Source organism: Cyprinodon tularosa, unplaced genomic scaffold (genome assembly GCF_016077235.1).
Source record: "Cyprinodon tularosa strain WSP-4 unplaced genomic scaffold, ASM1607723v1 ctg384, whole genome shotgun sequence".
NCBI lineage: Eukaryota > Metazoa > Chordata > Actinopteri > Cyprinodontiformes > Cyprinodontidae > Cyprinodon > Cyprinodon tularosa.
In genome coordinates, this window is record NW_024039101.1 from 621,648 (window position 1) to 648,760 (window position 27,113).

General features: G+C 39.9%; 1 protein-coding gene and 1 long non-coding RNA gene across 3 annotated transcripts; one reads left to right on the forward strand and one right to left on the reverse strand.

The window, feature by feature from the left end:
• Window positions 1-494: 494 nt before the first annotated feature.
• capns1a (calpain, small subunit 1 a) lies at window positions 495-27,113 on the reverse strand. The gene is made up of 11 exons (XM_038297166.1): window positions 26,961-27,113; window positions 26,011-26,060; window positions 25,884-25,920; window positions 24,233-24,322; window positions 24,077-24,134; window positions 23,119-23,183; window positions 22,395-22,463; window positions 22,030-22,108; window positions 1,827-1,943; window positions 1,687-1,745; window positions 495-1,606 (listed from the first exon to the last, which is right to left on the reverse strand). Exons 2-11 carry the CDS (start codon window positions 26,055-26,057, stop codon window positions 1,580-1,582), a joined length of 648 nt encoding a protein of 215 aa, XP_038153094.1. The 5' UTR covers window positions 26,058-26,060; window positions 26,961-27,113; the 3' UTR covers window positions 495-1,579.
• Window positions 13,545-16,307, forward strand: LOC119791201. 2 transcript variants are annotated; one of them, XR_005281816.1, is made up of 3 exons: window positions 13,545-13,666; window positions 14,861-14,962; window positions 15,576-16,307. It is a non-coding gene; the product is annotated as an uncharacterized LOC119791201 (long non-coding RNA). The 2 variants fall into 2 exon arrangements; XR_005281817.1 differs by lacking the exon at window positions 13,545-13,666 and adding an exon at window positions 14,403-14,440.

A 27,113-nucleotide genomic window follows, 5' to 3' on the forward strand; every position in this document is an offset into this window, starting at 1 on the left:
TGAGAGGCCAACCACCTGTACACTATACGACTCACAATCAGGCCGACAGTTGGTTCGATCGTAAAATTCTTGCACGACTGGAGAATCGGCCTGAAAAGGGAAAAAAAAAAATAAAAAGTAGTGTATGCCCGGCTTTACATAGGATCACCATCATCTGGTCCCCAATTTTAAAAGCTCAAAAACTACAAGAGTTCATACAAAGTGGTTATTTTAAGTGGGGTTTTTTTTTAGCATTCCAAGTCATCTAGAACTACTTCACAGAACTAAACCATGGAGGAAAAAACTTGACAATTTCTTACAAATATTCCACTGTTAAACATTTTCACAAAACTACAACAAAACATGAATTTGCCAACAGACGAACACAGAAGAATTAGCTCTAATTATGAAATAACATTTTTTTTATTTTGAAACTTTACAATTCCCAGGATTACAGTTCAGCATGATGAACCTGAAAGAAAACCCTTCCCTGAAAGAACGACCGAACACCAGAGTTTATACCAAACATGGCACAGGCATTTATTTTGACCAAAGCTTTTGAGTAACAGTTAAATGAGCATCAACCATTTCCATATCAGTGGCATTTATTAGAGGCACATAATTCATAAAACCCTGGTGCAGAGAGAGTACCACAGTTATAAACGAGTAAACTGAAATAGTACGCTGTAATAGCAGAACGGACATTTAAACAGCTTCTGGAGACGACAGGCCTTCTGTCCTGAATAAAACAAATTTCTCTGTCATTTCGTGGGTCATTTTAGACAAAGGTTTTTTGGGGTTCTAATGCTCAGCTCCATGTATGAGCTGTAGGGTGGATTAAAGCATTTTTAACAATTTGTTCCCTTTATCTACATTTACTAATTCTCCAAAGTTCATTCTAGCAAAGATTAAAAGCTTTTACTTTCCAAATCAATTTCCAATTTACTCTGAACCGATTTGTGGTTCCTGCAGACCTTTCCAGGCAGACTGGCTCTGAATGCCTGCACCTCAGTACTGAGACCAGAGAAGAGAAGAATTCAAACAGCTGGAAGGAGCCATTACAGCAAACCACGTGACCCAGAGAACATCCTTTCACTCAGAGGCACCAGTGACATCATTTTGGTTTAACAGTAACAACAAAATTTGATTGTTCTCAAGTGGAGAAAAAAATAAAACACATTTGTAGAGTTTAAGAAAAAATTTTCCCATTTTCTGTAATATTTAAATTTTTCAGAACATAACAGCAACATACATAGCATCCCTCAGTCCAATCACTGGACCTGTCAGTCCCAATTACAACGGCCTCTGCCTGCTCTACTTTGGTTCAATGGTGTGACGCTAGTTCAAAGCAAACTAGTCCCCCCGATGACACTGGTTAGCCTCGGACCTATTTAGTCCTACCAGAACCAACCTTGTCAGCTGTGGGGATCATTCTGCTCTTTCTGCAGTTTGCACATTTGACCTATATGTATGTTCGAGTAACTTCTGAGAAACACAGGGAGCTTTGGGGATTAAAGAGAAAATATGAGAGAAGCTTAGATAAGAGGAGACATTTCATAAAACAGGCCGATGAGAAGGAGGAAGGCAGCTTCACTATGACTCAGGAGTACATGGTCAACTGAAGCCACTGGAAGGACAAGAAAACAGCAGAAGATCAGTGAGGAGATGGTGGAAACCAAACCTGTTGTTCCTTTTGAAGTCTATTACCTCCTGAACATTGATCTTGATGGTCCCATTTTTATCCTTGTCCAGGGTTTGGAAGGCACCTGCATAAAAAAACAAAACAATGAAACTCTGAAAGAAAGACAACTTGCCCTGAAGAAGCTCTGACATGCAAACAAACGTACGGCACATGGCATCTAGCCTGACAAGGCAGCCAATGTAGTTGTCAAAATCCATGTTGCCGTTTTCATCACTGTATCTACGGATGATCATCTGGAACAGGTGGTCATTGAGAGGGAAGCCTGCAGATGGGATGGACAGAGATTCCTCCATTACCACAGGAGTAAGGAAAATCAGACATAAAACCGAGGCCACAGAGATCGACTAAGACAAGAATGTTCTGTTTATTATCTCCGCATCAGTGGAGAAACCAAACATAGAGATGAAGCCCTGATTGAGACCATCCCCAAGTGTTGAGTCAGGATGCTCCAGCTTAGCAGCAATAGATCATACTGCTACAAGCAGGATGAGACGTCACTCTGTGCTCCACGAAGGTGGTGGAGCTTAACCAGTACCAGAACACTGCAAGACTACTCCTCAGCTGACCCTTTGAACAATTTCAAAACAAAGCTCAAATATTAATTGGATTCATGGGCTGTGCACCAATATCCACCTAAACATTCTACAGAGCCCTATATAGGCCGCTCTACAGTGCCCTATATTTTAAATGAGTGTCCGGATGTCTAGTGGATGAAAAAGTAGTGGACAAATTTTCCACAACACACGTTGAGAAGTAGTAAAAATCCATGGTCACTAGACAACCAGATATATCCCAGAATGCTTTGAGAGGAGGGCTCTACTAATGCACATTTCCTTCTTTGTGTACACAATCTGAGAAACATCCCTCCTCAGATTTGAAGCGGGTAATCAAAATGATCAACCGACTATCAACAGATTGCTGAAAAACTCCTAGAAAGAAACTACTTTACGCTCTTTTAAACAACTGTGTTTGCTACTTTCTTGTGTGGTGGATAAATATTTGCACTGTGGTGCACAGGCGCCCCCAAAAGGTACAGAAGTTTTTTTACAGGTTGCTGATTTTTCGGCGTGGATTGCACTTGCGTCAAGCGTATCCCAACATTATGCCTCCATAATTCCAAGGTCTTTTTTCCTAATAGCTCAGGCTTTCTACTCCTGCCTGTCACAGTCTTGCTTTTATCTGTGTGTTTTATTGGTTTGTTTCCTACTTTGTTTCTAGATTTATTTTAGTTCTCAGGTTTTTCTGTTGTTTTCCTGTTGCCCTCTTGTGTGTGCATTTACCTTTCCCCTTGGCTTCCTTGTTGCCTCCACTCACACCTGCTCCTAATCTCCTAGTCTCATTCAGCTATATATAGGCTCTGTACAAAAACCTAGGACGCATCCTTAGAAGACCGGATTCGAAGGCCGATTACGTCATAGCGCAGCACCGAGGTCTAGTCGGATTCCAAGAGTGCTCGTTATGCAGCCTTAAAATGCGTCCTTCTTTTTGCCCGATTTGAAGGATGGGTCTGATGTATCCTCGGTGTTCTTGGATATCCCAGGATTCATTGCGAGACCAAGCAAGCTGTGGTCAGAGGAAAGGTTACTTGGCGCCGAACAGTGGTGAAAATTGGAAGTTCAGTTTAATATAATACAAGTCATTTAATAGTTCCGTCTGAGATTAATGAAAAATAGTTGTTTTAATGGTTATAGAGTCAGCTATGTGGCAGTAGTGTTTGGTTTATCTAAAGGTTTTAATCTGTTACTGTGCAAATGAGTTTGACTGTAATTAAAGGACAGATTCTAATATATCTGCAGGGTGGGGACTATAAATCTGATAGGATTTTTATCTTTTTATTGCTGTTTTGCACAATATGCTTAACTACGTATTTTTTGTTGTTGAATATTAGAGATTTTGCAGATATATTTTTTATAAATACATTGTTTAGATTTACTTATATCTTTCTACCCCTTTTATAGAATAGAAAATCCCTTTATTGTCCCACAATGGGCAAATTTACAGCAGCAGAAAGATTATTGAAAACGGTCACACAAATGTGGACCTTAGAAAAATGTATAAGAATAACATAATAGGGAAGAGTTAAAATTAGTGCTGTCAAAATTATCGCGTTATCGCGTTAACGCAAGGCCATTTTAACGGCGATAATTTTTTTAACGTGAGATTAACGCTATGTGGTTTTATGGTACAATTTTCCAAGTACATCCTGCTGCAGCCTATGGGAAGGCGGGGCTATTTTCCCCCAGTCTAAGCATTTTCCATAGGCTTCGAGAGCGGAGCTCCTCAAGGAAAAAAAACGCTCATACACTGGGTAGCGCTAGTGCCTTTTCTTTAAGCCCCACCACCAACAAACAAGTTGAGTGTCTGGTAACTAGTAGCAACCTGAAATACGCTGAGAAAACAGATTACTGAGGTGAAATGAAATCTGCTACGGCACTCTTGCTGTCTGTGTACGCCACAGGTCGGTATCGTGTGTGTGTGGGTGGGTGGGTGTGTGTGTGTGGGTGTGTCTGTGTGTGGGTGGGTGTCCTTACATATCTATCCGTGCAGGGTCCCATCGGTGGGAGCACACTCACTGCAGGGGGTCCAAAATCGGAGTGGGGCCCAAAATGCTGGGCCCCAATCCGATTTCAATTCAAATGTGCTCAGCAGCCCCCCCTGATGCTGCCATTGCTTTTTTTTCCATCTCTTAAAATTGGCTGGTATGGTAGCAATAATCGGGTATGTGTGTAAAGGTGTGTGTCCGTCTTCCGCTTTCCACCGGAAGTCAGATGTTACACTTCCCGCGATGTTGGATACACACCGCGCGAATTGGAAACTTTTGGCCAATCAAATCGCTGCACTGACAACACGGAAGGAACGTACACAAGTAACAGAAGAGTCAAGCCAGACAACGATAAAGTGATTGAAAATCGGTGAGTAGTTTACATTTCTCTGCCTCTGCATTCAACAGGTCGAGTCCGTGAGTTTTTTTTACACAACAGCATTATTTCATATTACTGTTAGCATTTAGTTTCTGGGGTTACAATAGTCGGAAGCTAGCGCGAAGCTAGCGCGAAGCTAGCGCGAAGCTAACGCAGCTTCTGGCTTTTTTTTGTAAATATAAATTTTATTAAGCAAAATTTTCAAATGCATACAAGAGAAGTGATATAAGTAAACAATTATGTCACGTTACATTTGTTGCTAAGACGCCGTTTTGGGTGGAAAAGGCGTAGTGTAAACAACCAAGATAAGTCTTTACAGTTAACATAAGCCTGAAAACAGGGGCGGATTTGAGAAAAAATAAAAGAAGAAAATAGAAAGATAAGGGGCAACTACATACCAAGGGGATCTATTACAAAACAATTCAAGAAAAGATTAACTCATTCAGAACAGAAGTTGTAGTTTGAACATATAGAAAAATATAGTTTTCACTGCCTTCTTGTTGAAAGTTGTTTTGATTGTATTGATATATGAAATAAACAATACTAGGGACAGCGGCTTCTGCTGGGAGAATTTACATTTGTGTAAAAGGCCATAATGATAAATAAGTTGATGACATGAGCCCTTTGTTCTATCCCCTTATCATATTTTAGAAATCCTAAAACTACATATTCAAAAGACAGTAAAAAAACCTTCCAATAAATTGTCAGTAATGAACTTGGAAACATCTTTCCAAAACCTTTTGCTGTATGAGCAATTCCAAAATAAATGGGATTCAGGATATGCAGAGCAGAAACTGTAATAAAAAAAAAGTTATACTGGGTAGTATTTGTGTAAAATTTTAAATGAGTATATTCTACTTTTGGGACAGAAATGAAAATGGAAAACAAATTCATTGCAGCTCATAAGATCCCCATCTGGAGAAATAAGCTGATTTAATAGAATAATACCTTGGTCAAACCATTCCTGAGAGACAGAGAGCTCAATTCGTTGCAGCAGTTCCAGTGGCTCGCTGGCTAATGGCACGCCGTATTACTGGCCGGAGCCACTGAATTATTTTGTCATGTTTTTTGATTGCTGTTCTTTGGTATTTAATTATTTTTTGGGTATTTTTCTGGCCGTTTTTCGGCAAATGCCTTAGTTATAGTACTTCTAACTAGATTGTTTTATATATTTATATATATATATATATATATATATATATAGTGATGTTATCGCTTAATAACCTGTATTAAAATGTACTCTTTATATGTTTTGTTTTTTTGATTGTGATGTTATTGCTTAATAAACTGCATTAAAACTTTTATACGGTCACATTTACTTGATGGAACGGAGTAGTTTATCTGCCTATAAGTGGCCTCGGCCGGCAGCAGCCGCCATCAGCCTCTCCGATGTCAGGCTGTGCCGGCAGCAGCCAGCATCAGCCTCTCCGAACGGCAAGCTCTGCCGGCAGCAGCCACAGTGGAACAAATGCACCAGGGGACCAGGAGGGTGCCAGCGTGTTTTCATGGGGGCACAGAAAAGCATGAAATAAAAAACAGGGCAAGGGATTTAAATATATTAAAAGAACTGTATGAAGTGAAATTTCTTTTCAATTAGGTTCAATAAAAATTCTATTTCTTATGAGGTCAATATACATTCATAATTTAGGAATTTTATATATTTATTTACTTAAGTTAAAATTACCATTTTCTATTAATTCTGAATTAGAACTCAGAAATACTGATAAATTCAGCTATAAAAATCAGAGTACCTTTTTTATTTGTTTAGAAAAAAAAACATTTAGCAGATGAAAAATGGGATCCTATCTCAATACGACTGAAGCTATCACCTTACTGTTTTTAAATAATTAGTAAAGGAAAAAAATGAAATAGATCCAAAGGACCTATTAGTAACCAAGTCTGTTCCAGCGCATATCATCATTAGAATTTCTTATAAGCATTTTTTCTTCAGTACAGGGGCCAGGACATGATTTACAGGGGCACTGGCTCCCATTGGCCCCTGTCTAGAACCGCCCAGCAGCAGCCACCATCAGCCTCTCCGATGGCAGGCTCTGCTGGCAGCAGCCACCACCGTCGGCAGCGGCCACTACGCTGCCACCATGATGACAGTCCAGCTGTCCTATCAGTAGGCTTACCGAGCGACGCCCAGGTTTACTGACACTGTTTTGGTGGCTGCAGCAGCCGGTTTTTGTTAAATAACTTAATAATACCATATTAATTTATTCATTTATTTATTTATTATTTTTTGTTCTTGCCTTTTTTTGGCAAATAACTTATTTATAGTATCTCTAAATAGAAGTTTTTTTTTTTTTTATATATTGTGATGTTATTGTAATGTATCCTTAAAAACAGTAAGGTGATAGCTTCAGTCGTATTGAGATAGGATCCAATTTTTCCGTAAAAATTCAAAAAATATCCACTGGACTTGGTTTTCAAGATTTGAAGACGTTTCGTCACCTCTCCAGGAAGCTTTCTCAATTCTTCTCAATTCTTCTTTCCTGGAAAGGTGGCGAAACGTCTTCAAATCTTGAAAACCAAGTCCAGTGGATATTTTTTGAATTTTTACGGAATGACTATGACCTGGATGACTGAGAACCTTCATCAGCGATCCCATTTTTCATCTGCTAAAATGTTTTTTTTCTAAACAAAAAAAAAAAGGTACTCTGATTTTTTATAGCTGAATTTATCAGTTTTTCTGAGTTCTAATTCAGATTTAATAGAAAATGGCAATTTTAACTTAAGTAAATAAATATATAAAATTCCTAAATTATGAATGTATATTGACCTCATAAGAAATAGAATTTTTATTGAACCTAATTGAAAAGAAATTTCCCTTCATGCAGTTCTCTTAATATATTTAAATCCCTTGCCCTGTTTTTTATTTCATGCTTTTCTGTGCCCCCATGAAAACACGCTGGCACCCTCCTGGTCCCCTGGTGCATTTGTTCCACTGTGGCTGCTGCCGGCAGAGCTTGCCGTTCGGAGAGGCTGATGCTGGCTGCTGCCGGCACAGCCTGACATCGGAGAGGCTGATGGTGGCTGCTGCCGGCACAGCCTGACATCGGAGAGGCTGATGGCGGCTGCTGCCGGCCGAGGCCACTTATAGGCAGATAAACTACTCCGTTCCATCAAGTAAATGTGATCGTATAAAAGTTTTAATGCAGTTTATTAAGCAATAACATCACAATAAAAAAAAAAAAAACACATAAAGAGTACATTTTAATACAGGTTATTAAGCGATAACATCACTATCTATCTATATATATATATATATATATATATATAAAACAATCTAGTTAGAAGTACTATAAATAAGGCATTTGCCGAAAAACGGCCAGAAAAATACCCAAAAAATAATTAAATACCAAAGAACAGCAATCAAAAAACTACATGACAAAATAATTCAGTGGCTCCGGCCAGTAATACAGCGTGCCATTTGCCAGCGAGCCACTGGAACTGCTGCAACGAGCCTCGACGAGCCATCGGAACTGTCACCGGAACTGCTGCTATATATATATATATATATATATATATATATATATATATATATATATTATTATAATAATAATAATGTGTGTGTATATGTATATATGTGTATATATTAGGGCTGCAACAACGAATCGATAAAAATCGACTTTTAAAAGCGTTGGCAACGAATTTAATCATCGATTAGTTGTGTTGCGCGATTAATGCGTCATCCGCCGCCGCCGTCATCACATCCACTAGACTGAAACGGGGGAAGGAATAAAAATACGGCGGAGCGAGCCTGCGCCGCAGGTGCAGTGTTGCCAACTCAGCGACTTTTCAGACCCCTCCAGCGACTATTTTTCAAAAAAGTGACTAGCGACCAATCTGGCGACTTTTTTTGGTGTCACTGGCGGCTTTTGGAGACTCTTACGTGAAAGCATGCATCGTTCCTACTCTGCCGTGGGGCGCCTCCCCCATCCTAACCCCGTTCTCCCGCAGGAGATGTTTACCCTCAGCGTCCAGACTGCAAATGAAGCGCGCATGTGCCGGGATTGAAGGCGCAAATTGATCACAATAATTAAAATAGCCTGCGCTTTGTAAAGTGAAAAAAGTCGTAACATGCAACTTTTGTAAAAACAAATGAACATGGCACGGAAGCACCACTGTTATGATGCAGCACCTGAAAAGAAAACACGTTGGAGCCTTCGATGGCGTGAAGAGAGCTGATCAGCAGGATGAGCGACCATGTTTGTTTGGTTTTAAAGTGGGGGAAACGTAACGTTAGTTTCTCAGGTAGCTCATCTGATGCTTTCCTTACCGTGTTAGAAGGTTACAGACAGTGATAAGGTTGGCTACTTATTTTACTTTTAATTTCATTTGAATTAGGTTAAGCAGTATTTATATTTTCTTTATAAATAAACTAACTTGCAAATTATGAGGGCAAGGCTTTTAAAGTTTAGAAGATCCTGCAATTTATGGAAGTAAAGCAGAATAAAATCCAGCAGGATCAGTATATGTATATGCAGGATCAGTAATTAATTATATGCCACATTCCCATGTAAATATCTGTCTTTGGAGGATGTGTTTTTTAACACCCCCTAGTTCTCTCATTTTTATTCCAAATACAATTTATAATTTGAATCACAGGGCTATTTTTATCTCTATGGTTCAGTATTTTCTCAAGTAGCAACTTTAACTGCTATACTTTCCTGTCTTAAAAGGCAGAACTCTTCTAGTCTAAAAAAACTAATTTGTTGAAATGGGGGGGGCCTATTGTTTGAACCCCTTGGGGGCTTTTAAAAACAAAAATGTATTTTTTTTTGAAACTTTATAAAAAAACAAAGTACCCTATTATTTTTGGGAAATGAAGGGGCAAACATTTTCATGAAAAGTTTTTTTTAGTTTTAACAAACATTTATTTTCAAATTGCACCATTTTCAGTTAATGAGCAACCTTTACTTGTGGGGCTTGTTAGTTCTGTTTAAAAATGTTTTTTTTGGGAAAAAAAGAGGTTAAAAAAATTTTTTTTTTTAAATAATCGTTAGTTGCACCCCTTAATTAAATAACACTTTTAAAATGGCATCGGGAACTGAGGTTTTGTGGTGTTTTGGAAGTTTGGGCCTCGACTAAATGATTATTTTTTTTTCCCCACAGAGCATTATGCCCAAAAGGAGGAAAAGGGAAAAAAACCCCCATAGATAAAGGGCAAAGACAATTTCTGTCTTGCACTAAAAGGATGGGTTTATTTCGAGATTTTTGAAATTTTGTAAAGGGTTTAAGTGAAAGAAGATTCCTTGACAAAACTTGTCCCATTTCAGAAGAAATTTGGGTTTAATAGGGGCCTTTAAAAAAAAAATGTCAAATTCATTTTGGGAATTTTTTTTAAAAAGCGGGGATTTCCCCCTTCAATTCTTTTTTTTGTTTTTAAAAAAATTTTTAAATTTTTTTTTCTACATCAAGCCTGTGTAGCATACTACCGGGAACCACTGTGCTGTTTTTGAAATCTGTTAAAATGCAGGAGGCCACTTGCCCCAATCGGGAGAAGATGCAGTCTGTCCGCTTTGTTTTTTTTCGCCACAGAAAACTATTCGGTCAAAAAAAAATTCCCCAAATTTAAATTTGAGGGAAAATTTGTTTGTTTATTTGGTTTTGTGGAAAAAAGGGTCATATCCAAGAAAAAAAGGAAAATAAATACAAAACCCCCAGCCTAATCCCAGTGCTTAAAGAATATTAATAAACACCGTTTTTGCATTTTGTTGTGGTTCGTTAAAATTTGTTTTTTGGCCCATAAAATAAAGTTAAAAAAGGTTTCTTTTTAACCCTAAAAAAACTAAAATCAGCATCATGCGGGAAAAAAGGCAGGTTTTATGTGTCAAAAGGGGCCCCAGTTCTGTCAATAATAAAGCCTATTTAAATTTGTTGATAAAGCTGTTTTATCTTAAATTGTACAATAGCGGGACAGAGGACCTTGGGGTTTAAAAAGGGACGGACCCCAAACAATATTCCCCCTTTTCCCGTGCAATTTGGGAAAAGGGGTTAAAACACTGAATTCCCCCTCGGGCCTTTGCCTATGTTGCGTTTGGTTTATGCCCAATTGCACTTTTTAAAGTTGAAAAATACAAGAACTTTTTAAGGTTTTATATTTAATTGTTTTGGAAAGTCCCTGTGATTTTTAAAATTGTTTTTTGGTTCCTTGCCTTGCTGTTTGCTAAACTGTAATTTCCCAGTTTGGGATAAATTTACAGTACATCGGGTTTTGTAAAAAGGGTTGATTTGGTATGATGCCCGTATGCTTCATTAGGTGTTCCCTTTTTTCCCCCTAAAGGGTACCCCGGGCCTCTCAGGAAAAGGGGAAAACAGAATAGAGCAGCCCGGGGCCCTAAATGATAATTGTTCTAAAAAAAAAGGGGTTAAGATAAAAAACTTTTAGATGGCCACAAAAAGGGGTGACCCAAAAAAGCAGTTTACCCTGTACACTGAGCAACACAATTTTGGGGGAGTCCCTGGCTTGGGTCTGAAAGGTAATAAAAATGAGAAAAAAACCCTCAACCTCATTTTTTAAAGATGGGCTGCTTTTTCTTTTTGGGGTTCCCAAAAATTAAAATGTGATTTTATTTTTTTTTAACTAAAAGGAATGAGGAGTTTTTGCCAACCCCCCAAAATTGAACCAGGGGACTTCGTTTTTTTGGAGTTTTTGGGGGGAAAAACCCCTGACACGGGAAAGTTTTCCCCGGTCAAGCAATTCCAAAGTTTGAAAGCAAAATTTTCTTTTTTTTGGGAGTATCGGAACAATCGCCTGTGGTAAGCATAAAATAGATGGTTGTTTTGTTAGATAGGAAAAATTTCTGATTTGCCCCCCAAAAAACATGGGTTTAATTTTTTTGGAATAATTTTTTTAAAAGGACACATACTCTTGGTAGGGATACACGTTTTAAAATTTCGGCCCCCTATCGGTATCGGCCTGTATGGGCCTTTTAAAATAAATATGGGACTTTTTGCCCAAAACCCCAAACCGATTTTTTTAACCCCGATTTTTTGATCAGCTTCTGAGTTTCAAAAGCAAAAAAAAAATTTAAAAAAAATTATTCTACTTCTTTTCCCTAAAAAACCTTTTTTTTTTTTAACAGATTTAAAAACTTCAAAAAGAGGGGGGAAAAAATTTTTTGATACTTTTAAAAACCCCAATTCCCCATATGTTGATATTTTGCCATTTAAAAACCCCCAATCAATCTCTTTTACTAATGAAATATTGCTAAATGTCTTCTTTTATGCTCGAAACCCCCCAAAAATTTCACAAAATTTGCCAATTTTTTAAAATGTTGTTTATATTGAGGGGGGTTATCGATCTATTTTACTACCCAAAAACTCACAAAAATTTTTAAAATATCACGTGAGTTTTAACAGAACGATGAAATTTCACCAAAATTTTGAAAGTAAAAAAGATCGATTTCCGCGTTTTTAAAAATCAAAGGGTCGAAATTTGGGTAAACAAAATGCTATTTTCAAGGGCTTCTTATTTTTGTCCAGCTTTAAACTCGGTATCGATATCGGTTATTGGTACATGAGTTTTTTAAAAAGGTTGCCCAACCATTTTTGGCCCCCTCCGGGTACCGTTTCCTGGCTGTGGGGTATTTGGCCGAACCGATACCCATTTTAATTTAAATTTAAAATAATTCCATCTTTGGCCCTTTTTTAAAGCTGCTGCCTACCTTTGTGAAGCAGGAAAAAAAAACTTTAAAACAAAGTGAAATTATCCAAGAAAATTTGTATTTGGGCCTACCCGGAAATTTGGGGGACAAAAGTTGAAAAACTTATGGCTCTCAAAAATTTGGGAACCCGGTTTTCCCCATTTGTTGGGGACTTACCGATACCCCCATTTTAGGGGAATTCGGGGCCCCGTCCGTACTGGTTTTCCCGGTGCAACACTAGTTTTTTTAAAATGGATATCCCGGGCCCTTAAAAAAAAAAAAAAAAAAAATTCCCCCCAAAATCGTGCCCTCCCCCCCTCTTAGGAATTTCTTTTGAAAATGCAATCTTTCAATAAAAATTTTTTAAAAAAAAAACAATTTTTTCTTAAGCTTTTCAGCCTGGTTTCATCTGATGAAGATGGGATTCTCGGGAAAAGACGGCTAGTCAATGACAACCACAAAAATCCAAAATTGGGGCCAAAGAAAAAAATCATGGCGAAAAAAGCCACTTTGTGCCTTTTTTTTTTTAAGAAAATAGGAAAAAGGAGATTGAAAATTTAATATGACTAAGGTTAAACAAAAAAGGGGTTTTGGCCCTAGGAGGGGAGTTGGTTAGATTGGTTTTAGATTTCTTGGGTTTTTTTTTTTTTTTTTTTTTTACAAAAAACAAAAGTTGTATTTTTTCTGAAAAATTATCATGTTTCTAAAAATTACTCTGGGACTATGACAATGTAAAAGTGGGTTTAGGGCTTTGATCGGGGGATGTGATTTAAGATGAGTTCTTTCTTTTGATCCAGGTGAAAAAAACCCCAAACTCCCCGCAAGCAACAGAAGGGAAAAAATATTGAGTGGGGAAAGACCAGGTAATTTTTTCCACCCCACCGGCATGTTTCCAGTCATGTCCTTATGGGGGTCCTTTTAAAATTTTTCCCAAAAGATTTTTTCTGTTGTTCCCCCCCTTTACAAAACTTTCCCCCTTTTCTCTTGTGTGAAACCATTTTTGGGGCCCCCCCGTCCAAAATTCTTACTGTAACTGTTTTTAAGGCACCATGGCAAACCTGACATGACCTCAAACTGTGATTTATTTTAAATTAAATCATTGTGCACTCGCTGAGCTGTAGCATCTTTAAACACAATCTTTGCATTGATCCGATCATAATAGCTGCTGATGAGTCCTAAAGACCATGCTGTGCTCTTGGTTGAAGCACTGTGCTGTTTCAGAAATGTTTGACCGCTAGATGATCTTATTTGCCTGTGAATGTCTCTTCATTCAGTTCTAAATCCATTCTTGTCCTTCTATATTTCAGGTGAAAGGCCTTCAGACTCCTGCAGCAGCAGTTGAGAATGAGACCAGCCCTGTTCCTATGACGTTAAATGATGGACCAATCCCAGATGAGCCCTGCACACAGGTAAAAGTACATTTAAACACATTCATCTATGCTGACTTGTATGCTATGGTGTTCTATTATTAAAGTGGCTCAATGCTTGCATGACTTGAAAGTTATCAGGTGAAGCTATTGAGTGGTAAAGACCAGGTAATGTCACACACACCGTCATGTTTCCAGTCATGTCCTTATGGGGTCCTTCAATTTTCCAAATGCATTCTTTCTGTAGTCCCTCCTTTACACACTCCCTTGTCTCTAGTGTGAGCCATGTGGGGCCCTCCCGTCCAGTTCTTACTGTAACTGTTTTTAAGGCACCATGGTAACACCTGACATGACCTCAGCTGTGATTTTAACATTCATCATTGTGCACTCTCTGAGCTGTTGCATCTTTAAACACAATCTTTGCATTGATCCGATCATAATAGCTGCTGATGAGTCCTAAAGACCATGCTGTGCTCTTGGTTGAAGCACTGTGCTGTTTCAGAAATGTTTGACCACTAGATGATCTTATTTGCCCGTTAGTGTCTCTTCATTCAGTTCTAAATCCATTCTTGTCCTTCTATATTTCAGGTGAAAGGCCTTCAGACTCCTGCAGCAGCAGTTGAGAATGAGACCAGCCCTGTTCCTATGACGTTAAATGATGGGCCAATCCCAGATGATCCCTGGACACAGGTAAAAGTACATTTAAACACATTCATCTATGCTGACTTGTATGCTATGGTGTTCTATTATTAAAGTGGCTCAATGCTTGCATGACTTGAAAGTTATCAGGTGAAGCTATTGAGTGGTAAAGACCAGGTAATGTCACACACACCGTCATGTTTCCAGTCATGTCCTTATGGGGTCCTTCAATTTTCCAAATGCATTCTTTCTGTAGTCCCTCCTTTACACACTCCCTTGTCTCTAGTGTGAGCCATGTGGGGCCCTCCCGTCCAGTTCTTACTGTAACTGTTTTTAAGGCACCATGGCAACACCTGACATGACCTCAGCTGTGATTTTAACATTCATCATTGTGCACTCGCTGAGCTGTAGCATCTTTAAACACAATCTTTGCATTGATCCGATCATAATAGCTGCTGATGAGTCCTAAAGACCATGCTGTGCTCTTGGTTGAAGCACTGTGCTGTTTCAGAAATGTTTGACCACTAGATGATCTTATTTGCCTGTGAATGTCTCTTCATTCAGTTCTAAATCCATTCTTGTCCTTCTATATTTCAGGTGAAAGGCCTTCAGACTCCTGCAGCAGCAGTTGAGAATGAGACCAGCCCTGTTCCTATGACGTTAAATGATGGACCAATCCCAGATGAGCCCTGCACACAGGTAAAAGTACATTTAAACACATTCATCTATGCTGACTTGTATGCTATGGTGTAGGGATGCACGATATAATCGGCCCCCTATCGGTATCGGCCTTAAAACTGAATATCGGACATCGGCCACCCCACCGATATTTAACCCGATATTTGATCAGCTTCTGAGTTTCTAAAGTCTAAATTAAAAAAAAATAAAATAAAAACGATGTACCAATTTAAGCCCCATCCAGCTCTGCTTGAACCAAGCCCACTTCACGTTTAGACCCCACCCACTTCGAGTATAGATGCAGATAATTTAGATGGTTGAACAGACACAGATAGTGGTGAACTTGCTCATCCCTACTGAGGTACACACCAAACCGTGATTTTTGTGTACCGTTGCAACCCTACAAAAAAGAGAAAAATTGCTTTTAGATGACAGAACATAACAGTTACTGCTTAATTGTTGCGTGGAAAATTATACTGGAAAACTCTGTGAATACAGAATTTTTTTTTGTGTTACTTGTAACTTGTTACGGGTATGACATATTTTATCTATCAAACAGTATTGCTATTTTAAGTGACTAAAATTTTCTTCACAAAAGAAAACCTACAATATTTTGTGTTTTTTGCCTACATAGGAAAGCAAACTGCTGTGAGGAGAAGCTGGACCCCAGACGAGTGTGCTGCAGTGAACACACATTTGAAGAGATTTATCAGAAGAGGTCAAGTTCCTGGTAAAGAAGAGTGTCAGCGCTGTATTGATGCAGAACCTCAAGCTCTCAGAAACAGGGACTGGAAAGCAGTTAAATACTACATTAAAAATCACATTACAGCCCTGAGAAGAAAGGTGTAGTGTGACAGCACCTAATGGAACTGAGGTAAAACCGAAGCATTTGAGGTAGGATCTTAAAATGTTTAATCCTTTATGTGTTCTGTTGTAGAGGTTTGCTCAGGATTTGTTACTGTCCCGTGGCCTACAAATATACACATTTCACAATTCTTATTTTATCTTATTTTTAATTTATTTTTATTACGGGCGCAGGAAATGTTATTTCAAAGGATTTTTTATTTGTTTAAATATCTCTGTATGATGCCTTTTAAATTTGAGTTTTCACTGGAAAAAAAAAAAAAAACTTAACATGACACTAAGGATGCAGTCCTAAAAAGCATGTAATTTCAGTGTTTGTACAACAAAAACTGTTTGGTTTAGATATAAGTTCAGGCTGAGGCTGTTGTTGCCGCATAGCGGCACCGAAAACCCTACTGCATATTTTTGGATTAATCTGTTTGGAAAGGGACTCAGTTTGACAACTGTGGCATAAACTGTTAATGCCAACAATAAAAGTGGTCTTTTCATTTTTGTCAGAAAATTTTATGTGTAGCGTGCTTCTTTTTATGTCTCAAGGCAAATGGAAGGTTTTACATAAACAGTTGTGCTTGAAAGTTTACATCCCCTCCCGTTAAAGAAAAGGTTAAATTCACAATAGTGATTCAAATAAGTAGAAACTGAAAATGGTAAAAAAAAAAATAAAGATTATGAAATTATAATTTTATTTTATTTGAATATTGATTTTGAATTTTGTTTGAAAAATAATTTTTAAAAAGTGTCCCAGAGAAATTTAAAGGTTGGAGGGTTGCAGAATGAAAGTATAACATTTCATTAAAAAATTATTTTTAGCTTGATAATAATTATAAAAATATTTACGGCTTTGACAATGGCATTATGTTTACATCTATAAGCCATTGTTGGTTGCCAAATATGATCTCTGTGTGGCAATAGTATGTTTGGCACGGTTGCCAAGCTAGCACAGGGGGAAACAGGGAAGACTGTGAGTCAAGCAGCTGCTTCAGAGTCCTGGAGGTGTTCCTGAAGAGGAGTGACCTGACAGATTTAGGTTAAGACGACCCATATAAACGTTTTCTAAGCCATCAAAAACATGGAAATGGTGACTTTTCTCCTCGATCGGAAAGCTAGCTTGTTTGCTAACGTGGCTAATGTTAGCTGTGAGTTATAAACTCCTCCGTGTTACTTGTAGGACATGCTGCAGGCTGGTGGTCACTTGCATATCAGCAGCGAGCCTGGGATCCCAGCAGCTGGAGTTGTTTTTCGGCCGTTGCAACTACAACTTAGACACACGTGATCTTGCTGTTCTGCCCGTCTTCCATATTCAACCTTTAAGCAGCTTGTTCATTAACAGTGGACCAACATACCTGTCAACAGGTGTCATCTGATTGACCATTACAGAAAACACCCGATTGCAGTGATTACCTCAAATGGTCAGACTGTATGGCAGAACTGTGCATCATTCCTCATTACAAAAATAACTATTTTAGTCCAAAATGCGGAAACTGGGATTAATAATCAAGGCTGGTCTCAGCATCTGCTAATGGCGACCTTGGGCCCCATAAACACATAAAAACTTGATATGTATGTGTGTATGCGAGTGGACCCCACAAGTTGGCAATGCTAGGAACGGGATCCCACAAGTCGCCAAATGCCTTTTTGGATAAAACTTTAGAAATTTGTTGAACTGAAGTGATTTTAAGGATTGGGATTTTTTTTTTAATCCATCCCTTGTTTTTACAGCAGTGTAGGACCACTGGAAAGGGTGGATCCCATAAAGCACCAAAAAACTGGAGGACCCCACAAAGGGCAAAAACCAGAATGGGTGGGTGTGTGTGTGTTCTCATTTTTGTTAAGAGGCTGAAAAGTAACTTTCTAGAGCATAGACTACCTCCATCTAGTGATGTCTGTCTATTTATTTTGATGTATTGATTGAAAATTGTTCATTATTATCTTGGTTAATTAACATCTAATGTTAACTGTACTACATTTTATAGCAGTAGGGTAAAATGCTTGTCTTTGTTCAAAAGACTGTATTAACTGTAAAGACTGTCTTTTACATCAGCCTGTTTTCGGGGCCTTTTTTTGGCTACATATTTGTTATTTTTTGCTACATGCCTCCCCATCTTCATGCCATATGTTTCTATGGCATAAATCAGTGTCTGTGACCTGTTTTCATTTTTAAAAAAAGAACATTGGCACAAACCTAGCCTGTATGTATTTTTTGTATGTCATCGAGAGTATTTAAATGATTTTCAATCATAAAAAAAATTTGCGATTAAAATGCGATTAATCGCGAGTTAACACAGGCATTGATGCGATTAATCGCGATTAAAAAAATTTGATCGATTGACAGCACTAGTTAAAATATAAACAATACAATACTGTAAAGTGTTTTAACAATATAAAACTGGGGAATAAATAACCAATATGCAGCTATGGACATTTTTACAGTAATGGATATTCGAAAATAGCAGCAACATCAGAGATGTGCAGAATGACAGCAGCATGTTATTTAACTGACTAAGGTTTCTATCATTACATTTGATTTTATTTGTTCCTGCTCCCGGCTGTTGGAACATTTATTCCATTCTGGATTCTTGTGAGTGTAGTCTTTCTTCAATTCACAATAAAAAAAGAAATAAATAAACAGTTTTGAAAACTTCTGTATTCATTCTTTTCCTGCTTTGTGTGTCAACGTTTACGGTTGCTAAGCAACAGAGCATACGGCGGTAAAACCCGCCGAAGGGTAAACCTGGTTGAATTCACAGCCTAAACTCTTCCGGTCTCCTTATTTTCAAGGACTTCGAAGGATCCAGTCTAGGTAGACCGCGTCCTTGGAGGACACGTCCTAGGTTTTCGAACAGAGCCATATATATTCTCTCCCTCTGCTATCCTTGTTGGTTCCTTGTTGTTGCAGGTCTTGTCGTCGCTGGTCTCTCATTGCTGTTGTCTTCATACCTCGTCTCTCCCTAGCTCCTCGTGTTTGGTTTCCCCTGATGTCTCCATGGTTCTGGTTCATTTAACTTTTTCAGTTAGATTTTTGATAACCTGCCTTTGTTTACTGTTTCATCAATAAAACTGCAAGAAATCTCCTCAGCCTCTCTGCCTCTGCATCTGGGTCCACAAGAACCTCCAACACTACTCTGACAGAAGGAACCAACCAACATGGACCCAGCAGAGCCCAGTGTGGTCCTCCGGGGGGGTTTCATCAATAAATCTGGGAAATACTCTATTACTCTATTAAAGCTACAGTGTGTAATTTTCAGCGACATCTAACGTCCAGACTGCAGACCGCAGCAACATGAACATCTCCCCCCACTGCTTCTCCCCCCCAACAGTACGGCGAGCGTTACGGGACAAAATGTCTTCCACGACGTCCGCATCACCTACCTTCTCAAGTGATGAGGTTTGTTTACATAGATATTTTTACAGATAGTATTTCATTAGTCTGTGTAGGGTATAGATTTCAGTACCGTCTCAGTTCATCTCTCTCAACTTGCCGTAGTTACTTTCGAGCGTAATGGGCGATCTCGCAATCACTAGTTTGTTGGCTCTGTGCTGCCGTAGCGCAAAGATGTCTGCCTCCATGGCTGCGAGACCCGCCCTTACGTAATTATAAATAATGAATTCTAAGGCAACGCAAATATTAAGGTTAAGAGGCTGAGCTCGTAGATGATAATAAATAACATAGTTATGCATAATATATTACATTTCTGACTGTATATCCCTGAAATTATTACACACTGTAGCTTTAAATACTCTGGACTCTATTGCCAATCTGAGCCCGCCTTGGGAGAGGTTAAGTGCGGCTGCCCAAATTGAGCAGATTCTCCTCTCTAAATCCACATTCATTTCTCCCCCAGTGTTATCTGAACTGTTCGAAGAGTTGGAGTGGAACCATTTAACAGCCAGCGCCCAACTCTTCAACAGACCTGCACCACCCGAACCATCATTCCATCACCTTCCCACTCTGTTGTCAATCGCCTCCGACCCGGTTCCTCCACCATCACTAGCTGTTGGTCAGCCTGACACCTCCACTTCCTCTCCGGTGGGTCAGCCTGACGCCAGTTTCAGTTCCCCTCTTAACCAGGTCAGTTTCCCCTATGGCTTAGGTCGTCACCTCCATGACCAGCAGCTAGGTTCACGAGTTAGAGGTTTTAGATCTGTACCCATGATGACACCTGATGCAGTCAGAGCTCCCGCTATATAGGAGTCTCAGTTATGGGACTTCTTTTATGGGCAAAGGGAAGATCTATTTCCCTTCCTACCACCTCCATCAGCTCCCCACCAGCCAGCACTTCCCGAGCCAGAGCCCTTTAGCGGGCCAGATCCCAAGCCCTTTAAAGGGCCAAGTCCAGAGACCCATTAGCGAGCTCTGTGCCGTCCAGAGACCCCTTAGCGAGCTCTGTGCCGTCCAGAGACCCCTTAGCGAGCTCTGTGCCGTCCAGAGACCCCTGAGCGAGGTCTGTGACGTCCAGAGCACGCAAATGAAATAGTCTCAGATTTGAAGCTCGGGGAAAGTTAATCTCCAAGAGCCCTTGGCCAGCGCTCCCTTCCCCCTCCGAGGTTGTTCCAGTCGGCGGCTAACTGAGCTTTTTAGCCCTGCCTTTGTCTCAGTCGGCTATATATACTCTCCCTCTGCTGTCACTTCTTGTTTGTTCCTTGTTGTTGCTGGTCTTGTCATCGCTGGTCTCTCATTGCTGTTGCCTTCGTACCTCGTCTCTCCCTGGCTCCTCGTGTTTGGTTTCCCCTGATGTCTCCATGGTTCTGGTTCATTATTTTTTTTTGGATACCAGCCTTTGTTTACCGTTTCACCAATAAAACTGAAAGAAATCACCTCAGCCTATCTGCCCCTGCATCTGGGTCCACTGACACTACTCTGATACTGCCCAGAAATTCATTCTAAAAGGAAAACCAAACAAATTCTTACGTTCCCACTTTTGTTCCGATTAAGCTGATCAAACCTCGGGGCCTTACTGGGATTTTTCATTCAAGGGCAACATCTAAGGAAACAGTTCAGTGTTTCTACTGTTAAAAATCAGTTGCCTGCCTTCATGGTTTATTTGAGACAGTCTTCATCTTCAAACAGCTGCTAGGGACCAGTTTGACACCCATACCACACCCTGACCCCACAGCTTCATGCTACCACCACCATGTTTTAAGGTGGGGTTGATGTGCCGCGTTTCAATTATTACAATTCTGAATGACTCTATAACCTCCTTAGCGGAGGTAATCTTTTAGCTTGTGTGTATAAGATAACTTTAAAGATTATGGACAGCTTTGAACAAAGTTGTTCTTATCAAAGAACAATTAAAATGTAAAAATGATCCAAATCATGGGGAGTTTTAACTATAGCTTTATGTCACAATATGGGGGAAAATGTGCTGTTTGGCAGAGGTCTGTGCACTCACCACCAGAATCCACATCCTCCGCTACCGCTATGTCCCACTCACGTACATTGTGCCATCATGTTAACCAATGAGAACTTTTCCACATCCACCACTACTGCTCCGCACATCATCGTCCACGTACATATTCTCTCTCCTTCACAGTCAAAATACAGTGTCAAGCTATTTCTTTCTCTGTTCCGGTCTAGCAAGGTCAGGATCCGCAATTACAATCGTACCAGAAAGGAAAAGGTACGTTGAGAAGATCCGGTGTGCCATATTAAAATATGGTTACAACAGATCTGTAACTACAAATCAGAGCATAATTCTTATATATTCCAAAAAAAAAAAAAACACTTGTTACTTAAATTGGATACAAACTATTGGTATTTCAATATACCAGGAAACAAATTTCTCATCTCGTTCAAAATATTTATTTTATTATGAGAGGCTTAAAAGTTTAATCAAATCCAGTCACAACAGCTTCTCTCAAGCTCCATGGAAGTCTGAGTGGAGCAAGATGGGAGGAACCGCAGAGTCTGTAGACTTTGCTTTGCACAGGCGGTTTTTAACAGAGCGGTTACGGAGGATGTGGGATTTTTGGGGTCGGAGTGCTTTTCTAGGTTATCTCATATAATCCTTATAAAAGAGAAGTTTATGACAGGACCCCAAATAAAAGCAGAGGGTGGTTAAAATAAATTCCTATTTTTCTGTATCTAAAGAAAAATACAGTTATTCATGTTGTTTTTCTATTATATTTCAACACATAAACAAACTAACAGTATAAGTATCTCAACCAAATCAAATCACAAACAGGAAATGTTTGAACTGTGTCTATATGAGAAAGCAGTTCCTCACCAGCAGCTCTGAAGGCGTTGGGCAGCTCATCCGCACCTATCACACCTGACCCGTCTGTGTCATAGCTCTTATACACACCCTAAACAGGAAAAAGAGCAGTTGAGTCAGTTTCCTGGTTCGCTACCTAGAAAGAGGAGAAACAAACAAGCAAAAACTTTCTAGCAGTTCTAGAAAGAAGTGACTGCTTTAACCTAAGATACACTCAGACATTTCCTGTTTGGGTTGTGGCGCATGCAAAGATCAGTCGATATGAATCAAGAGAAAGTTTAACCCAGCGTTTAGTCAAATCAGCTAATAACGTCAATATTCCTGACAACTCTGTTTTTATTCACTGTATGATTAACATGAAGCCGAGCAGAACCTACCTGCCACTTCTTTATGTTGTTCCAGAGCTGTTTGAATTCATGGAAGCCTAGTTTCCCAGTGCTGTCCGACTAAAAGAGTGTTAAGGAATGGCTCCAACCTCATCCATCACCCCAACCCTTCCTGAATACAGTTTATTGGTCCATGAAAATCATTATGTACATTAGGGGTGGAACGGTTCACAAAATCCACGATTCGGTTCGGTTCACGGTTTTGTGGTCACTGTTTTCGGTTCGGTATATGTTGATTGTTAGGAAAATCTCTAAGCTGACATGTTGGTTGTGTTGCTGTTAGCAATGCTTGCACACTGTTGCACTTTTATCCACAACTTTCTTTCCGCCGTCATCGTAGGTCATTCTAAATGCAAAGTGGTCCCATACAGCAGACCTATAAAGTGCTGCTGGCGCGTCTTCCAGCTCGCCATACCCACACAATTCTCTACAACAACTGATTTTTTTCTGCTACACCCGGCTACACTGCTTCGCTTCTTCTTCTTGTTTACTACTGGTGGTTGGCTTTGGTCGCAGAACCGCCACCTTCTGCCTCCTTCCGCCACCTCTGGAGTGTAAACGCTTCGCCTATGATAAAAAAGGAACAGCGCATGAACCGAACCCAACACATGCGAACCGAACCTAGACGGTCAAACCGAACGGTTCGTTTTCATAAACCGTTCCATCCCTAATGTACATAGTTCAGTTGCTTTCAACGAGAAGAGAGAAAGGATACATCCATGACAGCCACCATGCTTCTGCAGGACTCTATGGAAAAACCATCCGTCTTCAGGTCTCCATCTAAGAGTTGGTTACACAAACAGGAAAATGATTCTAAGACTGATACAAGGTTCAGGTTGCATGCAGCAGAAGCAGCAAAAAACGCACATTCTGCTTAATTTTTTATGCTTGTATAAATTTAGTTCTGATGCCCAGCTTAAGTGTATTTGCTTCTCTGGCAGCACAGTGGAAAAGTGTCTGATGCGCGGTGGGTGGAGTTACCTTATCATTTCTTTGCCTGTAACAATGCCAGCTATATTTGTTGTGACCAGTGGGTAAAAGGTAGTTTTAGTATGTTGAGTGAGAAAGTCCACCTGAAAACTTCATCTGTGCAGTCAGGTCATCTAGATTATGATCCTGCCTTAAAATGTTATTTCGCTATTGGACCTGCACAGACCCCCACTTACCGGCAGTGGGCTGTCACTGGGAATCCCATTGAACGGCAGCCTCTGTCCCGGTCCCCTCTTCTCAGTTTTCTGCTACTGTTTGCAGCAGCTGGAAGGCCTTTTTCACATACGTAATCCAAACTGCAGGGACCAAACTAATAAAATCTAACATATAGCTGGCAGGTTTTAACATTTTAAGTTAATTTAGGCGTTATTAAACTGTTTCAGGGGGGGAGTCATGTCAATCTGCATCACTCCTGTGTCTGTCTCCCCTCCCATCTCCCAGATCAGCTTCTCTGATTGGTTGATGACACGTCAAGCAACACAACTCCTGCAGCTGCTGTTTCTGAAGTGCTTATGCTGCTCAAAACGTGCTGCGGGACCTTTTGCTGCGCATCAACCATTGACTTTGTATGTAAACCAGCTGCTTCTGCTGCTTGCGGTCTGAACGTAGCATTAGGTAATGGCTGAACACTAAGGAGATACAGGGAAATAAGCTTAAACATGTCCTGGATATACACGACTTACGCTTGGTGATGATCTTGTTCAGGATGTTCATTAGCTCATTAGGGCTCACCTCCATGTCCTTGGTGATGGAGACAAAAAGGACAAGATGAGAAAAAAAAGAAAAACATGATGGTACCTTGAATCATGAGGTCACTAGAAGAAGTAGGAGAGACTCACATCTCCTGCAAGTTGCTTAAACACTCTGCGAAACTGCTTCTCCTCATCACTCTCATGCTGCTCTGCATAAACAGGCCTGCGTGGAGGAGGCTGCGGGACAGAGACACCAACAGAAATGGAAACATGGCTGAAGGTAGTGTGAAGTTGAAATTGTGAGTTCAACTTATATCTTTCTTTATAAGCAAGCAGTATATTTGTTGAAGGTCACAAGGGTGTAAGATGGCCTTGCAGAAACTTAGTTTTTTAACAGGATAAACATCTGTGCAGAAGCTGGGAACGGTCAGTATGAAATAGGTGTTGTTTAAATAGTAACAAGCAAGAGTAATTAATGGTAAAACAGCTACTATGAAACACCTAAAGAGGTCAGTTCTGTGGAAACTATTGTATTGTGCGAGTTTCTTTTATTGTTTTAAAACCCCTTTTACGCGCGAAAGTGATCTATATGTAGAGGGGGAATGAGCCACCCCAGTAGGAGCTCACAGAGATTCTGTAACTGTAACTGTTCCTTGCAGTGTGCTGTGTCTCAGTCTCCGATTTCTAACAAACTTTACAGTAGTCAGCCTAATTCCCCGATGATAACCACAAAAGAGGTCCACTACAGGAGTATCTGATTCCTTCTTGGACCTAAGTACATGCGTCACAACCAAAACTTAAAATCTGGAAAACACATCGGGTAACATGCCAACACTGAGATCTTTGATGCATGTTTTGGTGACCAAAAAAAAACATCAATTCCTTTAATCTTGTCTAGTGCTCAATACACCCCGTCTACTTCTGAGGTTAGGCTTGAACCTTTCCTTTTTGATAAAGCTTACAGTTAGAGAGGCTCAGGCTCTCCTAAGCTATCTATAGTTATGCCGCTATAGGCTTAGACTGCTGGAGGACATAGGGACCTTTTTTCCATCATTCTATCTCTATTCTCCCACTGTGCAGAATTTGTTCTCTAACACTATGCTCTCTGTGCTTTTTTCTCATAGTAGCTTCATCTGGTCTGCTCCTTGGTCGTTTGGTCGTGACACCATCCTGGAGAGAAATATCAGCTTTGCTGCTGTCATCAGCACCTTTGTTTCTAGATGTTCAAGAACTGCCTGGTTTTCAGTGTAGTCCTGTTTCTCTGACTGTGACTGGCTGGATGTGCTCTCTTCATCCTCTGAAATGGGAGCTGGATAAGAGCTCTTCTGCCTGGCTGTGTGTTTCCTGTATGGGTCCTGCGGAGCGAGTTGACTTTTTGTATCTCTGCTTCTATTTCTATGTCTGCTTCTGTCTCCTTGAGTCCCAGTCTGCAGATGGCCGCTCGCACTGAGCCTGGTTCTGCTGGAGGTTGCTTCCTGTTAAAACTGAGTTTTTCCTCTCCACTGTTGCTACAAGCATGCTTATTGGGAGGGATTGCATTCAAGTCAATGAGTCGATGCAATCAACTGGTTTTCCATAGAGAGAAAACTTTTAATTAATTTGACTGTATGATCTGTAAAGTGCCTTAAAATGACATGTGTTGTTAATCGGTGCTATATAAATAAACTGGACTGAACCTCTGAAAAAAAAAACAAAAAAAAACAAAACATTCTTAGCAAAAGAAGCAAATGGGAAGCACCCAGGATGGGACTGCTGTGTGCATCTTCAATGTACATGGATGATCAAATCAAGCACTTACAGGATCTGAGGGCACAAACTGATTTGGATCGATGTTGCTGCAAAGAGAGGATCAGATGGAAATGACTGCCAGAGGCACAAACGCTGCTCAGATTGACATCATGTTGACAAACTGGATTAATTCTTACCTGACAACGTCAACCAAGCCACCTACAACTTTTTTAAGTAGAAACATCTTCTGTAAACAACAGATAACAGGAAGTGAACTTAAGGCCTGGAAGACTATGAATGTGAAAACAAATGCATGACTCAAAGAACGGGTCCTATGAGGCACAGGTTTCAGACTCTTTTCACAGTCAACTGTCCTCTACCTTTTAAATGGTTCTCACAATTGCTTCAGCACACTTGAATCAAACAATCAGGTCATGGGAAAGACTTCAGATAACCAGACTTTACATTGAGGAGGTCATTTAGCCATTTGAATCAGGTTTGATAGTCCAGTGACATATCTAAATGGTAATCAGATCTCCAAGACTTGACTTTGAAACCCCAGTTTTCCTTTAAATAACACATAAAATGTGAGGACTGAACGAAACCCCAGAACAAAGCGATCTAATTTTGAAGCATTTGCTTCACCGGATGCCAGGCCTACTAGTCCAACGGGTGGGGCCGGTTGTCGTTAACGAGGATTTACTTTGCCTTCTTCAGACTCAGAGCAATTAGACAGGGACGCGCCCCACGGCTCCTCCACACACTTCCTGTTATGGAAGAGGAAACTACTGAGGAGGAAAATCTCACAACTGGGACATGGCGGTGCTTAAAACAGCTATCACATCTGGAGGGTTACATGCTTTCAGTGGATGTTGGTTATAAAAAGGTAGCCCAGCTTAGTTTGTGTTTTGAATAGGTCTACTTCAACCCCGTGGGAGATTTAAGTTCTGAGTTGTACAATAGCACTTACTAATTACACACCGTGAGTTTAGAGCAGTGTTCGGACCCGAAGTAGCTAGAATACTTAGCGTTTAGCTGTGCAGACATCGTTTACCTCAGAAAACTTAACGTTGGGGTAAAAATGAACATATTAACTAAAAACAGACAAGCACGTCCTATCTACAAGTATATGTTTACGTTGTGTTACCGTGTGGCTGGAGGCCTTTAAACTGGAATGCGGCTGTCTGTCTTAACCTCCGAACAATATTAGTACGGACCAGGATCAGAACAACTGACGCAGGAGCGAAGAATGTTGGAATCGGAAACCTCACAGCAACTTCCGCTTTCATCCTGTCAAAAT